At 37.4% G+C, this 16734-nt stretch overlaps 3 protein-coding genes across 3 annotated transcripts in view; all 3 read right to left on the bottom strand.

Moving 5' to 3' along the window:
* Positions 1-256, bottom strand: part of LOC103918055 (arylacetamide deacetylase-like 4) — a 2678-nt gene extending 2422 nt beyond the window's left edge. The window contains exon 1 of the mRNA XM_009325294.1: positions 103-256. Coding sequence (XP_009323569.1) covers positions 103-256 — 154 coding nt within the window. The remainder of the gene's footprint in view (positions 1-102) is intronic.
* A 1930-nt stretch (positions 257-2186) lies between these two features.
* LOC103917995 (arylacetamide deacetylase-like 4) lies at positions 2187-6727 on the bottom strand. Its single transcript, XM_009325230.1, has 4 exons — positions 6551-6727; positions 4082-4298; positions 3608-3671; positions 2187-2961 (listed from the first exon to the last, which is right to left on the bottom strand). The coding sequence occupies exons 1-4, from the start codon at positions 6725-6727 to the stop codon at positions 2187-2189; spliced, it is 1233 nt and encodes a 410-aa protein (XP_009323505.1).
* Positions 6728-8747: 2020 nt separating this feature from the next.
* Positions 8748-15436, bottom strand: LOC103917994 (arylacetamide deacetylase-like 4). The gene is made up of 4 exons (XM_009325229.1): positions 15254-15436; positions 13234-13450; positions 9862-9925; positions 8748-9522 (listed from the first exon to the last, which is right to left on the bottom strand). Exons 1-4 carry the CDS (start codon positions 15434-15436, stop codon positions 8748-8750), a joined length of 1239 nt encoding a protein of 412 aa, XP_009323504.1.
* Between the last annotated feature and the right edge of the window lie 1298 nt (positions 15437-16734).

Here is a 16734-nt window from a genome sequence, read left to right as displayed (position 1 = left end):
TGCCGTGAGGGAGACCCTGCGCCTGCCTTCCCCCGGCCGCTGCGAGGCCTGACGGGGCACCCAGGCTTCGTGTTGACGGGGTTCAGCCTGCTCCAGACCCACTCGCCTCTACCCTCGCCTTTAGCAGCCGCTCCGGTCTGGTCCTCACCAGAAAGCTGGCACAGGAGAAGATGGAGCCATGGCGGTCCCTTGTGAGGCTACGTGCCTGGGCGAGCAGAGTTGCTTTGGCACCGTGCACCTGAGCAGGTAGGCCCATGCGTCCGACTCACGCTCTGTCAGGCAAAATGTCTTAGGGGAGAAAAAAAGGTGTTTCCTTCTCAGCATCACCAAGTCCTTTGGTTTCATACCAGCTTCCCACCGCTTACAGGCTTACAACCCAGATGTCGTTCCTCTAAGGTTTCCCATGAGTCTCTGGTTTTATCTGCTTAAGAAGCACCCGGCCTTCCATCAGTGTTACTGGAAAGCCCCAAGAATGGCCTAAAAACATCATCTGTGCTTAGCTAAAATGGAAATCAAAGCAATCTCACTTTTTATAAATAATTAACTTAAACTGAATTAGGGAAGGTCAGCTGATAAAGCTTGGACTCTTATGGTTGGCTTCATCCCTATGTAATAGGGAAAATCTGACTGAACTATGTGAGGTCTAACAGAAATGATTTTACAAAAATTGTTCTTTAAAGTCAGCCCCCAAAACAAGAAAACCTTCATTTCAGTCTTGATGCAGCCAGCAGGTTTCTGGTCTTTACACATATAACCTTACAAAAATAACACCTAAACCACATTTCTGGCAGAAATCATGGCAGAGTAACTCACCATAGCAGATGTAATAATCATAGAAGCAAGGACAAGTCGAAGCTTTCCAGGATGATTCACTCCAGGAGGGATACTGAAATTGGAGTACTCAGATTGAATTGTTCCCATAACTGCTAGTATGAATGAAGCAGTAAAAATCACCAGCAGTATCACTGGCAGTATATAAAAAAATGCCATTTCACTTAACCAAAAGTGAGGTGTCTTTACACCTGTCTTTGATTTAGCTTTCTCAGATAATAGTAAACCTTAGAGCAGTCCAAGTTACAATAGATCTCTCAGGTGCCAGACCTCTCACACTTTAAAGTCCTTGGAGATGTTGTGCAAGGTGCCAGCACGCATTACATTGGAGAAGAGGCAGAGGAGAATGTGTTTAATTTCCTGTTTAGCTTCACATTAATTGTGGGACTGATACAGGGCCTGGTATTCTGCATGGTATTCTTGGATTGCGGATGCTATGGATGACTGTTCAGAGATAGCAGTTAAGTACTGAATGAAGTTCTAGTTTATGACGAGTTGCTGTTTACAAGGAGAGCCAACTACTGTGGGGATTAAATTGCCTCTTGCGTCTGATCTGCAGCCACAACACACTGCTTCCTGTATTGTGGACATTAAGTAATTTGGAATAAGTAGTTTTAACAAGGACATTTAGAAAAGAAAACGAGAACTAACATGAGGAAAAAAAAAAGCTAAGGTGTGCTCTACGAAAGTAAATGCATCAATCTTATTTTGTTGTTAGAGTATTTAAGCACAGGAACAAGTTTTTTAGCATACTCGTATGTTTGATAAACATAGGAAAACACTTAGAGCATTTCCTCCATTTTAATTTACACAAAGCTGTTAATAGAGTGTCTCTGTTGGGGACAGTTACAGTTTTGACTTCATTTTTTCAAGTCTAAAATACCAGTTACCTAGCTCATAGAAATTTTCTGCAAGTCAGTGACTGGGAATCTTAGGCTCAGATGCTATGTGTAGCATACAGGACAGGCACTGCGTTACAGCATTGTAATATCAGTATCTTTCTCCTTTACCAAAACACACTTAGCCTTCTAGGAAGAATGAAACCATAGATCATGATTGAATAAAATGGGTCAGACCAGATGTTGATTTAAAATTTTACTGTATCTTTAATATTTACTGAGAGAGTAGTAAGCGCCTAGTCCAAATAGATCATTAAAATAGGCAGACTGCAGATGGAATACTTCAAACAACACTAAAAGAAACTCTCATAGCATTCCTGAAATATTTTTTTCAGTGGTCACACTGGCATAATTGCTCATTAATAAATTGTGCTATCTAAACCTCTTACATGGAATTTAGAAGCATAAAAGACCACAGAAAACTGGCAGTTCTTACAGAAGGAAAGAAAATTGTTTCTATAAGCCTTTTAGAAAGTTCACGATATTGTCAAGACCCCTTTTTCCAGATGAAAATGATAACCAGCCACTATTAAATGAATTTATGATTCCATGGAATCCATCCTCAAGGTGGTACCAGGTCACTCGAACACCGTTGTCCTCCAGTCTCTTCTTGTAAAGCAAGCCGTCGTCTCTTAGCACATCATACTCACAAGTCAAGATGAAAGACTCGGGCAGCTGCTGAACAATAGCGTCTTCAGCTAACAGCGGACACAGGTTGGGCTCACAAAATCTTTTCACTGTCTCATAAACTTCAGTTGTACAGTCAAGTAGCACATGTGGTTTGTAGCCTCTGACCTTAAATTTTTCAGGGATGTTATCTGGACTCACCCACTTCCTGTAGTTTAATTTAATATCTATAGGCATATGGGAACCCTCCAAGACCTCTTCCAAATTTGGTGCATCCCCATTTAGGTACTGCAAAACAAAGAAGGCGGCACATTCTCGGAATAAGAGAGGGACTCTCTGATTCTGTTGATAGGATGGTAAATTGAAGTCCAGTGCCTGAAGGCCCGGGTAGATCAAGATCTGAGCACGTAGTCTGGGGAGGTCTGATCTACCTGCAAGGGTCTGGCTAACAGCAGCTGCCAGATTGCCGCCAGCACTGTCCCCGCAGATAATTATACGGGCAGGATCCACCCCATAGTGCTCTGTATTCTTCATGAAGTGTATGGTGGCATTAAGGCAGTCTTCATACGCAGCAGGGTATTTGTGTTCAGGAGCTAAACGATACCTAGTACACAAAAGGATACAACAAAAGTACATGAGGGAAATACTAGTTTTAAATGTATTGCTGAAAATACTGGTTCCTGCAACCAGCAATAACCCTGATTACCTCAGAATTTTCCCTTTCTCCACAGGTTGTCATAAATAAACGGCAGCTAGTTGGACCACGTGGTGCAGATTAACTTCTTAGGATGTTATCTGTTTAGGATGTTTCTCAGGTCTTTAACAACACAGGAGTACTCAACTGCCAACTATGTCTAGGTTTTATTGACAGTCATTTAGTCGGTTTATGTTTTAGCTTTCCATGTGTCAGATACAAATGACAGTACTTCTGTTTTATGTCTTTGTTACAGTGCAACTATAGCCTCATAATCCAAATCATTATGTCAGTATATTGGTGATGATATTAGCTTGCTATTCATGTAGTGCTTCTGTAAGCATCGAGCAGAGTTTCCTTGAATAAAGATTAAGTAGAATATGTGGCTTACTATCTGGTTACTATAAATTTTGAGTTTAGAATTTGAAAACATTGATTGACAAGTTCCACAGAAACCTTTCTCTGAGAATGGTTGTTGCTATGATCAGGGAAGCTCTAAGGTGATATTTACACTGTAGGAAATAATCTCTGAAAAACAGCATGAGGAAAGACTCACCCAACAGATACAACCACTGATTCACTTTCTCTGGCAATAGAGCGGCATAACTTTTCATGGGACTCTGAAAGAAACATATTTGGTGGGTTTGGGGTTTGGTTTTTGTTTGTTTTTTTTGCCAGAGTACTGATGTTGTCTATTACATAAGTCAAAGAATTGCACGAAGAAAATAATCTCTACTTTTCTCTGCCCCTTCCTACATAGCTCCTCAGATCTTTTGTACCCCCTCATCTTCCTATTTCAGTATTTGCTTACTGTATTTTTTCCCCTCATATCTCATTGTCCTTGTCTTTAAGAAAAATGCACATAATGCACAGCAGATGCTTTCTTCTGACAGCAAGACTTAGGGGAGTGCATCTGTGGTTATACTCGAACTTTGTAACTGCTACAGATCAAGTGACAATCAACTTTACCATTTGTGAAGTAGATACATCTTTAACTAAATTATAATATTTTTTCTGTTAGATATCTTACCAAGACTTCCAAATACCCATCCGCCTCCATGGAAAAACATAACTCCTCTCCATTGGCTGGCAGATGGAACCTTAGGCTGATAAATCCTTACAGGCACTTTCTCAAAACACAGGTCCTTGATGAAGAGCTTCGGGTCCGCTCCTAGAGTCTTTCTACCTTGAAGGTACCGGACAAAGCTAACTTGACTGCAGATGCCAATATTTTCCAAAATCTTTCCCTGTGCAAAGGCAAAGAGAATAGGGAGTTCACTCAAGAGATTCTCTATTTTCCAAAGTAAAGGAACTGTATGAGCAGTATACTTGTGATGTTTAAGTCTCATATTTTAGGGCAATCATAAAATGTTTGTACATAAAATACAACTGAACAAATAACAGTAGCGTCATGAGAGGTCACATGAACAGCAGTGTTTACCGAAGAACATAATCCCCAAACAATGCAGCATTAACAAAGACTGGTGAAATTAACAGACTTGCTTTCTCAGCAGGTCTGTTACCTAACATTGAAAACGAGTTTGGTTTTCACTGGTTGTTCTGTCCTTGCCCCCGAGACAATGTGAAAACATAGCGAAAGATGATAGTTCTGGTGCTGATTTTCACGATATGGACACTTGCCCAAAGCAGAGTTGACTAAATTGAGAATGTATTTGGTAATTGCTTTTTGATTCATCTCTGAAGACTTCACTGATGTGTGCAATGCACTGGCAAGAAGATCCTGAGATATTTCGTAGGCCTAAACTTCTGTTCTTTCTGTATGCCGTAGTGATATTCACGGCAGGCACCAGAAGATGAAAAGAATACAAATGAGAGCTACTGGTCCAACATAACTTTGCAAAAATAAAAAAAAGGCATAACCTCTGTTTTGAAATACATTATTTGGTCATGCCAAACCAGTACTTCGGTCCTTGCGAAGATTTGAATCAAGCTCTTAATATTCAATATTGTTATGAATATTTCTTACTAGACTGCCACATTTGTATGGATTATCAGTATAGTGTTATGACTCAATATATTTACCTACGACAGACCTTTTCTTCCAGTGACTCCAGCTATTTATAATGTTCTCCATGCCTGATTTTGAGGCTGAAAAAACTAATACATTTTGCAACATACTGACTTTAATTCATTATAGAAACTAGTCTTAGTGTCTCTGATTGTATACAAACATGATAAAATGATTTATTCTTTTGTATTTGCTATTTTCCAAGCAGAAATGGAACAACTACAAAGAATATTCTCACCTTTACCTTCAGTTTGTTTGGTTTCTTTCATCCTGTGTTGTTATATTGCAGCATACAATTCTGCAATTCCCCTCATCAAATGGGCAGTGTATAGATGATAAAAAGAGAACTGGCTTTTCCAGCTGCTTAAGTGAAGTAATCACTTTGTAATTACAACTTGTGTGCAGCCAAAGCATGAGAATATATATCCAGAATTCTTTAGTATGGTCCACTTTAACCTAGAATATTTCTGACAGATACTTTTTTCTTTTTTTTTTTTTTCTTTTTTTCTTTTTTCTTTTTTTTTCTTTTTTTTTTTCTTTTTTTCTTTTTTCTTTTTTTTTCTTTTTTCTTTTTTTTTTCTTTTTTTTCTTTTTTTTTCTTTTTTTTTCTTTTTAAATAGTTTGTCCCTCTTGGAAGTGTTTAAGTAATTTATTAAATATATGCACAACTTCAGCTATTTCATGTATTTCTAACACCTTCATCATCACAGCATCTATGCATCTATCATTACATGGAAATACTGATTTAGTGAGATCAGAAGTTGAGTGCTGGTAAGAGCGTCAACTCTTGCGGACTGGTTAGCTTCCCACTCTTTTACAGGCCAGTTCACCTGAAGAAGTTGGGCTGGCCAGCACCGTTCATTCCCATCAGACAAGCCTGCTTAGTTGTTGCAGGAGTTATAAATATGTTTTCAGGAGAGATGGAATTCCTTCAGCTCCTGTTGGGAAATGTTACCTAATTTTGTCACTTGTGTGACAAAAACTCCCCCTTCCCAAAACCAATTCTGACATGTTCAGACTCTAATTTTGTCTTCAGAATAAATACATAACTCCTCATCCCCAAGTCTAAGAAAAGCTTGAAAGCATGGCCCAAAGATATCTGATACATTCTGAACCTAGAATGGAAATATAAATGATCCAACAATTATAAGCATTCTTAATCAAATTATTGCTAGATTAGCACAATTCATTGTAGAAGCACAGTCAGACTTTCAAATGCTTGTGTTAGGCAGTGTTTACCTACTGCCTAATGTAAGAGCTAGGCAGGATTGTAATAATGCCGTGTAGTGTGAAAAATCTGGTAAAGGTTTCTTTAGCAAAACGGAGCTTCTAAATACAACATGCAGCATGATAGCTATGCCCTGCTCTCCTCTCTGAAAATTAATTCCAAGCAAGGTTCTAGCATTGCATTAAGTTTAAAATCTACAGGTTCACCGTTCTTCCCCCAGAAATCGCACCAGGTTAACTTACCACCACAGCTCTGCTTATTAAAATTATATGAATGATTCGGAGCTTTACAGGCTGATTCACTCCAGGAGGAATTTCTGAGTTGGAGAAATCAAAATTAATTGCCCCCATGACCAACAAAATAAATCCAGCAACAAAAACTGCTAAGAATAACACCAGCAGTGTGTAAACAACTGCCATTTTGCGGAGCAGCAGTGATCTGAAATGTCTTTGATTTGACTTTCCCAGATATGTTTGGCTTGTTACTTCCTGATTACTTCTTAGTCATGAGATTGCTCTAGTAAAAACCTTTCTCCTCCCTTTTACAAATCCATCAGTAGGTGTCTTTCCCTCTCCCACTCTCTCCCCACCCTTTATTTCACAAAAGATAGGTTGGTCGAAGTCCTGTGTGCACCAATGGGGTTTTTTTGAAAGGTGCACCTATAAAATTATGTCATTACCTCAATCTCAGTTTTTTTTAGTATTTGTGTTTTCTTCTAAAAGAAGAACATGGTTAAAAAACAACACAGGAGGCTGAGTTTAGATTCATGATCAGGTTACCTCGTATCAGGTAAGCTTCAGTAACTCCCAAGAGTGCAACCGGTGCAGCATAAAATGACTTAAGATAGTCAGCAATTAAAGAGTTTCAAATCAAACTGCTTTGTCTTGTTCTTGCTGTAGAATGGGATTGTGCTAATGTAGAGATGCTGTAGTTTAAATGATGCTTGAGGTATTAATTGTGAATCTGAGTCTGAAACTCTTCAAACAACTAGGATGTCAGAACATTGTTGAAATTGCAAATTCCCCGGGAAATGAAAGAGGTAAAAATCTAACTTCATAAAGCAGCCATGTTATAATTTTTTTTTTTTAGTTTAATTGTAAGTGATGGGGGGAAAGTACTATGTCATTTTAGTTAGAAAACTTTATAAAAAATGAAATTTCTTCATTTTTTCCAGTGAGAAGTTGAGTGTTTTTAATAGGGCACATGCTCATCGTAAAATACTCTGAAGTAGAAGGAAATATTTTGTTTAAAACCAGCAAAAGTCCAGATTAAAAAAAAAAAATAGCCCACCCAATGGCGTTTCTGGACTCAGTTTGCATTATGTTTCTACAGCTATGTGATCATATACAATAGTCATGGATAGTCCAGTTGTCTGGTAAATTAGTTACTGTGCACAGCACAGATTTGACTAGGTAGAATTAGCAAGATTGTGGTCTCTGTCTGCCAGTGTTGCATTGTTCCTTTCACCATGAGGTGTTCATTTACGTTTATCAGTGAGTATGTGTTTAGCAAATGTAACTTGCTCTTGTAACATTTGAAGTGCTAGTTTTTATTTTTTTTGTTGTTGAAAGCATCACAAAATTGCCACAGCATTACAGTGATAATATAATGTGCTTCTCTACCTTCTTACATCTGTGATCTTCAGAACTTTTTCAACAAACATAGCATAACAGGTAGTCCTGAGCATAAGATAATCTTGAAAGAAAAACAAAGAGTACAAAAAGGAAAAGAAGTCTGACCTCTACACTTCCCTAACATGTACACGCTCCTTAAACTTTAGGGATTCCAGTTTAATAATCAAATTCCAAAATGAAACATCATTTCTCAGATTCCAAACAAAATCAAACCCATACTAGTTCCAGTTTAGAACTTATGCTTCAGACAGAAGCCTTTCTTTTGACTATACTTTTTCAAGAAAAGTGTAGTCTTTGTGCAAACTAACCCTAGAAATTAAAATGCATAGCTGCAATTTCACTGTCTGACATAAGACTTCACAGACTCTGAGACATTGGGCTCTCCATCTGATAGCCTAAACATCTCCTGTCTCTCACAAGGCCCAAAGTAGACCCTGGTTGTTGTCTTCAGCATTTCTGGGCAGTCGGAGAATCTTCGTGAAGAGATGTTCTTGCTGCTTGCCTTGAACACATGCCAGCCATGCAAAGATACTAGAATTGCTAGAGCTGAAGTGAAACAGTATGTGTCAGGTGCCTTGCTTTTGCAGCTTGATCTTGTTAGTGTGTTTTTATAATAATGTTTTCTAGAATGGTGATGCTTTAAATAATCTTAACATCTGTTTGAGAGTCACTGCAGAAGCAGAAATTAGAAAGTATAAAATGCAGTCAAACTCCAAAACATAAATCATAAGTGTTTACATGTTTTGCCAAGTATAAATTCACCAAGGATCATGTACGACTTACATCTTTGTTCTGAAAAATACTTTTATAAACTGTTTATATAATTCACAGTATTATCCATTATCTTTTTTGCAGATAAAAAGGAAAAAATCCCATAGCCAAAAAAGGCTAAATTTCCATGGAAACCACTCTCAGAATGATACCAGGTCACTTGAACGCCATTGTCCTCTAATCGCTTCTTGTATAACAGTCCATCATCCCTAAACACATCAAACTCACAGGTCACAATGTAGGATTCAGGGAGCTGGCAAATAATGGAGTCTTCAGCTAAAAGCGGGGAAAATGTTATTGTTAAAACTTCTTTGATTGCTTCATGGACTTCAGGTTTATATGAAGTGGATTTCTGTGGTACGTAGCCTCTAATCTTAAATTCATCAGGAATAATGTCAGCACTTATCCATTTTTTACAGTTCCGTTTCATACTCTCAGGAACATGGCAATTTTGTAGGACATCTTCCAAAACTGATGGTTCTTTATTAAGATAACGAAAACAGAAGTAGATAACTAGCTTCCGAAACAACAGGGGGACTGAAGCATTCTGCTGATAGGAAGGCAAATGAAAATCTAGCCCCTGTAGTCCTGGATAAAGTAAGACCTGAGCACGTACTTTTGGGAGATCTCTTCTATTCAGCAGTATTTGGCAAATAACCGTAGCAAAATTAGCTCCACAACTGTCACCGCTAATGATGATGAGAGCAGGATCCACATGATATTCTTCTAAATTCCTCATAAAGTATAAGGTGGCATTGAGACAATCAAAGTATTGCCCTGGGTATGGGTGTTCAGGAGCCAAACGATAACTGAAATGTCAAAGATATTGTGGTTATTGTTAAAGTAATTATAAAAATTTAACGTGCATTGTTCATGATTGACTGGTATGGTGGTTATGTAGGCCTTTTTTTTCCAAATTTTAAAGATTATATTTGGTTTTAACTAGTGTAGATGGGAAAGACAAACTAGTGGCATTACAGCTATTTTAGAATATTTGCCTATAAGCACATTTCTAAATTAAATGAAAGGCTAAAGTGAAAAATAGGGAGCACAATCTAAAATAGTGAATAGATTCAGCATATTTTTCAGAAATGTTTCAACTGTGAACTGTATTACCATAAATACTTCTATGTAAAAGTAGCACTTACCCAACAGACACGACCACTGAGTTGCATTTTTTGGCAATATAGCGGCATATTCTTTCAAAGGCTCCTAAAGAGAAAGTTTATCAGAAATGATGTTTTAAAAATCAAATACCCTTTTTTGAAATGAAAATATAGATCTGATGAGACCAATGAGTAACTTCTGCTATGCAGTGCGGTCTTTACATGTTAACGTATTTTCTGGTTATTGGTCAGTGGCTGCTAGGGCATAATATAAGCATGTAAGGATGGTAATACTAGGAAAAAATAGAAGTCTGTCTAGGCTGGTATCGCATCTCAGCTGGTGGTCAACAAAAGATGTCTAAGGAGAAGCATAAGCTGAGGACGAGCATAAAGTAATAAGAAGCATACAAGAAGTTGAGGCTCAGGGCACTCCTTGAGACAGAAGCTGTGTCTCTATATTTAATGCCCTTGATTAATGTTTCTTCCCTGAGTTACTCGAACCACTTCTTGAACCCATGATTTTAACTTTAACAACTTTGTGCAGTGAAGAATTTCGTAGCTTGCTTACGAAGGTGGAAAGAACCATTTCTATTTGCTCATTTTGTACCTGGCATTCGCTACTTCCATTTGGTGACATTAACTCTTGTACTGTAAGAAATGGTGGATAATCATTCCGTTTTTAACTTCTCTTGCTTCTCATGGTTTGGTAGACATTTCGTGTATCTGTCTTTATCTGTCTTTTCCAACCTGAAGAGTCATAGTCTATATGCTTATTCTCTGTACAGAAGCACTTTCCTCACCTATGCAGCCTCTCTCTGAGTCTTTCCGGTACTGCTATATCCTTTTTGAGGTATGGGAACCAGAACTATAAGCAGTATACTATATTTAGATGCACCATGCATTTATTACAGTGGCATAAAGAAGTTTCCTGTTTCGTCCTTTCCTAATAATAATTCCTAACATTGTATTTGCTTTTTGACTGCTACTGTGCACTAAGTCAACGTTTTCAGGCAATTTTCTACCATAATCCCAAGATGATCTTCCTGCAAGGGAGTAGTCTGCTTAGAGTCCATTGTTTTATTTATAAAGTTAGGATGCTCTGTTCATCCGTTTGACTCCTCTACACGCCATTTCACCTGTCATTTTATTGTCTAATCCTTTGCTATCATAAAGGCTTTCTGTAGTTTTTCAGCCATCCATTTACTACCTTGAGGGACTTAGTTTCATATCAGTTTTCAACATCTTTTCTGTTTTTGAATATGTTGATTAGCACTGGTCCCAGCACAGATCTCCGTATGGGAATCTCACAGGAACCTCCCACAACCCATCTTTTTTCTGTCTTTTAATCAGTTTTTATCCAAATGAAAGACCTTCCCTCTTGTGTCATGGGTGTGTAGCCTCTTTAAGAGACTCTTTTAGAAATTAAAGTAGGTTTTATCATCTCAGTCCCCTTTATTCATGTATTTGCTGACTCATTTAAAAAGCTTACATTGATTTGTGAAGCATGACTTCCATTTGTATGGATTTTAAGGAGTAAGTTGTATTTATCTGTCCACTGATTCTGTTCTTCATTGTAGCTTCTGCTAATTTGCTAGTTGCAGACTTCAGGCTTACTAGTATGTAGATTCCCCAAGTCCTTTTAAAAACTTGTCATTATGTTATTTGCTTTCCTGTTACCAAGTACCAACGGGAATTCAAATGAAGGGTCACGTACCACAGTCCGTGTATGGGTATGGATATTATACTAAGCCATGGCATGTGATATAGCTCCCTCAGTGTGCTGATTGTGCAACAGCAATTGCGTTGTGAACAACTACTACAACTATGCAACTTTGTGGTGTGTTTTTTTTTTCTTCCAGCAAAAGGAATTCACCTTTCACTTGGATCATAGAGGCTTATCTCTTGAGTCTTCACTGCCACCCAAACTAGCTCTAGAACTAGAAGCATCACAGCTGGTGTCAGCCTAACAGTCCACCCAGACTAATGTGCTCTGCAATAAAACAAGGGTAGATTATTTCTGCCACAGTGCAGAATGGAACCTAAGTTACTAGAAGTTACGTTATTGTTTCTTCATGATGCTAAACAAAGTTAGGTACACTCTCAAACTCATTTGCAGATAACTGAAGCCTGCCTAACATAGTTGCTAGTGGAGACTTACCCTTTGAAACAGTAAAGGATTCAAAACCCACAAACTTCCCTGCCTGACCCCTGGAATGAAATCTAGATTTCCATGTTAGGTGCCTTGGCTTCCAGACAAAGCGCACATAGACTTGGTTGCTTAGAAAGAGATCCAGAACAGTTAGAAGGCTGAGCCAGCAGCTTCTGAGACAATCCAAGGGTTGTCTCCCTTTCTGAAAAAGAAGTATTCTGTGCAGTGTTACCACAAGAATCAAACTCCCCAAAATTGGTTCTATTTTTAATGCTCATTTATTATTTATATTTTCCTTCCTTTTGATTCCTTGTTTGCATGAGTGGGAACATATTTACAGATTTTTTTTTTAATGTATTCTTTAAATTTTTTCTTGGACCATGTTATATCTTTTAGACTTCCTTTGATGCATGGACTGCAAGTTGAGAAACACTGACTTTTGTAGTGTTTCTACACAAAAGTTGAGTGCTGAGCACAGAAGTGTATCTTAAATTCTCTACTCCGAGGCCCTATCCAAGCTTACAGGAAACACTTCAGTCCAGTTGAGATCCAAAACTAAAAATTTCTCCTTGAGAAGTAACCAAATCATTGTTCCAAAGAATGAACCCAGAATATATTCTTTTTAGCCACAGCATTGTCATTTTCATGATACTGTAATTATTCCAGAAAGTAGATCTAGGCTGAGTTCCATATCAGCCTAAAAGGATTTTAAATTACATTTCCAGAAAAGATGGAATACAGAGGAGAAGGAGGGAAGAGACATGGATTCCAACCCTTACTCCAGAACTGTTGCTGTGTCTTATTTTCAGCTAGTCATTAGTTAAGGTACAAGAACATCCTGTGAGCTGAACTTCCCTCACAGTGACCTAAGCATATGTGTTTTGTTTCAGTGGTCTCTCTGTCTCTGCCCCAGCAAACTGAATCTTTCTCAGAACAGCTTCAACAGGAGGAGGAGCAGAGTCCCTCTGCTGTTAGCTGACAGCTGATTGAGGGTTTTCTGGATCACAGTTCTGGATTTAGAAGCCTCAGATCTGCTAAGAGCTGCTTTCATCAGCTTTGCCTGTAGCCCAAAGGAAGTAGAAATGTGATTAGCTTTAACTGTGCACTACACTATTAATTCCACAAGGTGCTTTGCAGTTAGTATTGAGATTGCAAAGACTATTGTCATTAGGAAGGACAGGTGAGGTATTGACTGACACATGTCTGAAGGTAAAAATGTAAAGGTTTGGATTTGATTTTAAAAATAAAACTTGCTGATTTCTTACTAATGCTCCCAAATGTGCCAGCGCCTCCATGAAAATATAGTATTCCTCTTCTTTTGCCAGTAGGTGGCCATTTAGGCTGATAAATCCTCAACGGTACCTCATCTACTTTGAGATCTTTGATAAGAAGTTTTGAATCTCTCCGTGGTGGTATTCCATCTAGCACAATTCGCAATAAGCTTAAATCACTGCAGATCCCTAGCTTCTCCAAAATCTTCCCCTGTTGAAAAGAAAGAATTCGGCAAATGATTAGTGTGAAACGTTCCAACTCTCTTTAATTTAAAAAAAATCCTGGGTTTATTTTACTGTGTTGTATTTCAGGAGATACTGGAGACAGTGATTCAGTGGAGTTACGGTGACTATTGAGAAGTCATTGAACAGTTTTGATTGAATTAGATGTTGCTGAAGATTGCCAAAAAGTAACATGTCAGCCCCATTCTACATAGCCAGTTGTCCTCTTGCTCATTGTTTATTTTTGCATGTTTATTTTTGTGAATCTAAAAATAATCAGAAATGTAGTTAAGCTGAAAATATGGGGGAAAGGAGAAGACTAATCTTTGATTTTGAAATAAGTGTTAGAAGTGACTATGGGTGTGAGGGTGATGAAAGCAGATTAGAACTGTAGTTTATAAAAGTAGGCTCTGCTAAAATCTATGGGATTATCATAGGCTCTGGCACACAGCAAGGTCAGGAAGACAAATAGCATTTGTTTCTATTCCTTACAGCTATAATGAAAAGAGGGTAGCATTTTAGAAGATATTTTAGTATGTCTTGTATTAAAGATACTATATATTTTGCGTGGAAAAAGTATAAAGAAAATTGTGTTACCCTAAGAAGAAATTTTTGAGGTTTGGTGGGAAAGAAGAGACCTACTGTATTCCAGCTGCGCCATAATGTCTTAACTTGTCAACTGTTTTGAAATCCAATATCAAAATAGTTTGCTATTTGTAAGGGAGCAGATTCAGTGGTCATTTTTAGCCCAAGGAAACTGATGTTTTAAGACTAACATGCATAGATCTAGAAGGTGATTTAACGCATTCACTAAGAACTTGGTTTATCTTGATTTTTTTTTTCTCCCTAAAAATCTGTACTAAGTTTCTATGATGCTGACAGTATCGTACAACTTTGGAGATGGAAGGAACAAATTCCAACTTGATAGTTTTTTAATTCTGTAACACTTGCATTCAAGAAATGACTTGTCAACCCTATAACTGTTTGTGGAAAGGAGTAGGTTTGTTATTAGCTTGCACTGGAAAAAATAGACAAAATTTTTGAAACTGAAAATATCCCATTTTTATATTTTTTCCATAATAATTCATTTCCACTTCCCATTTGAAAGATTTTTAATTTTGTCTTTATTTTATGGAGTTAATGGAAATGGATATATTGGAATTATGTTAAATTCACTGTCATGTGAGTAAATACACAAACACACAGGCATTTTTAAAGAATAAGTGAAACCTAAACACGTTGTTCTTAAATAGACCTATATCTTACTTTCTGAACTAGCCGCACAAGAAGAAAGACCTCACCATTCCTATCCATTTTTATTTTTTATTTCTTTTATTGTTCATAGTACATTGTGTGTATAAAGCTATGAATATATGGGTATGATTGTGGAGAATAAGTATAGAATGAAGCAAATGTGAAGAGGAGTAATGTAGGCTTGCTTCTGAATAGATAGCATTATTATATGTACATGCAGTTCAATAGGTACAATATATAGTTATTTTTTTCAATTTTCATGTGAAACTGAAAAATGTAAAGTGGCTGCAGTTTGACAGATGCACTGAAAAATCTAAATAAGCTTTTAAGATTAGTCATATCAGTTTTATGAGTTTAGTCATATCAGTTTTATGAGTTAATTTAACATGATTTGGTTCATATAACAATGCTTACAGGCTTCAGGGGGGTGAATTGCTGATTCTTCTTTTCTTTTTTTTTCTTAAGCCATTATCTTCCACCTCCCAAATATCCTACCAAAATAAAAGTGAAGTCCCCAGTTTTAAGAAAGTTAACTTACCGCGATCAGGGTTGCAATCAACAATGAATGGAAAAAACGAAGCTTTAGAGGTTGGTCAATTCCAGGTGGCATTTCTGAATTGAAAAAATTGTAAAATACACCCCCCAAGAACAGTGCTGGTATAATCACAGGAGAAATGAAAACCATTCCTATTATTGCTAAAGTTGTATAAACAGATGCCATTTCACTTCAATAGAAGCGCATGCTAAAAAAAAACCCTATGCTCAAGCCTTGTTTCTCAAGTGTTTCTGAGGTGTCTTCACAGGAGACTAAGCACTTAGTTCATATGCAGAAATAAAAAGTTTATTAATGTTGCAATACCCTAATTTTCTCCACCCTTCTTTTGCTAATGGTATTACTGGCAACATTTCCTTATACTAAAAAAAGGGGAGAGGGAAGTTTTTACCTGTTACAAAAGGTGGAATTCAAAGTAGATGGAGTTGGATTATATCATGAGTTCTTCACTAGCAACGAGAAATAATTATTCAGAGGGGCCCTTATTTGAAGATTGTCTGTGTTTGGTTTGTTGTGGATTCATTATGGATGGACATTTCTGTTAAATTTTAATGATGTGGGGCTCCTTGCAGTTGTCATCAAGGTATATACTTCTCTGAGAAGAAAAATATCCAAATCCACATTTATTTGATAAACTTTGTTTCATAGTGGAATGCACAGTGCAAGTCTTAACGTACATTAAGGTCTCTCCAGATACATGGTGGTGTGTTTGTAGATTCAAGCCACTATTGTTTCTGGTAAAAGCTTTTCACTAATTAAACTCTCAGAATTTTATATTGTAATTCTTGTTTGTAGGTTAATATAGAGGCATTATGAATACATGTATATTATTAGTGAGGGATGATTAAAGTTAGTGGCAGTTGTTCGGTGAAATAGTTTTTCTGTTTTGTATTCTTCTTATTGGAATTTCATTTTCCACACGGTTTTAAAGTTACAGCTCCCAAACTGTTTTCCTGTCCTGGCTTTTAAAATGAAATTCCAGCCTGAAAACTGAATTAGTCCTTAGCTTCATTAGCATAATACTTAAAGCAAAGCAATCATGGCAGCAGATTTGCATAATTTTAGCTTGTGGAGCTAAGAATGTGTTGGATAAAGCAACACATGTTTGCACCAACATTGGTGCAATAGGCAAATCCTCAGCTGTTCACAGTAAGGGCTTTTTCTTTGCTGAAGTTGGCTGATTTGGGGCCGCCTTTCCCTTACATGGAGCACAAGTTTAATGATAATAGTTAGTTACAAATGTCAGACTACTGTAGAGCGTTGAAGCCAAACCCAGACACCCATGGTCAGTGCTCATTCTGTCCTAAGCTTATCAACATCCGTAGGGCTTTTTCTGTAACACAGCAGGATCATCCTGTTGATGTTTTGGGTTATTAGTTCTGTAAATAGTTTCTGTGTAGTGTGATACTGTAGCACAGCCTGGTTTTTTTTTTGTTGCGTATTTGTTTTGCAATATATTCCCAGCA

This window comes from Pygoscelis adeliae, unplaced genomic scaffold (genome assembly GCF_000699105.1).
Source record: "Pygoscelis adeliae isolate BGI_AS28 unplaced genomic scaffold, ASM69910v1 Scaffold36, whole genome shotgun sequence".
Taxonomy (NCBI): Eukaryota; Metazoa; Chordata; class Aves; order Sphenisciformes; family Spheniscidae; genus Pygoscelis; species Pygoscelis adeliae.
This window is presented reverse-complemented; position numbering and strand designations above follow the sequence as displayed.

Bases quoted from the DNA above. Each gene is read 5' to 3' on its own strand.
- LOC103917994 (XM_009325229.1), bottom strand. From the start codon at position 15,436: ATGGCATCTGTTTATACAACTTTAGCAATAATAGGAATGGTTTTCATT. The intron at 13,451-15,253 runs GTAAGTTAACTT...TCTTTTCAACAG, and splicing joins TGATTGCAACCCTGATCGCG to GGGAAGATTTTGGAGAAGCT. The intron at 9,926-13,233 runs GTAAGAAATCAG...CTTTCTCTTTAG, and splicing joins TGGCACATTTGGGAGCATTA to GAGCCTTTGAAAGAATATGC.
- LOC103917995 (XM_009325230.1), bottom strand. From the start codon at position 6,727: ATGGCAGTTGTTTACACACTGCTGGTGTTATTCTTAGCAGTTTTTGTT. The intron at 4,299-6,550 runs GTAAGTTAACCT...GCCTTTGCACAG, and splicing joins TAATAAGCAGAGCTGTGGTG to GGAAAGATTTTGGAAAATAT. The intron at 2,962-3,607 runs GTGAGTCTTTCC...TTTGTGTACTAG, and splicing joins TCAGTGGTTGTATCTGTTGG to GTATCGTTTAGCTCCTGAAC.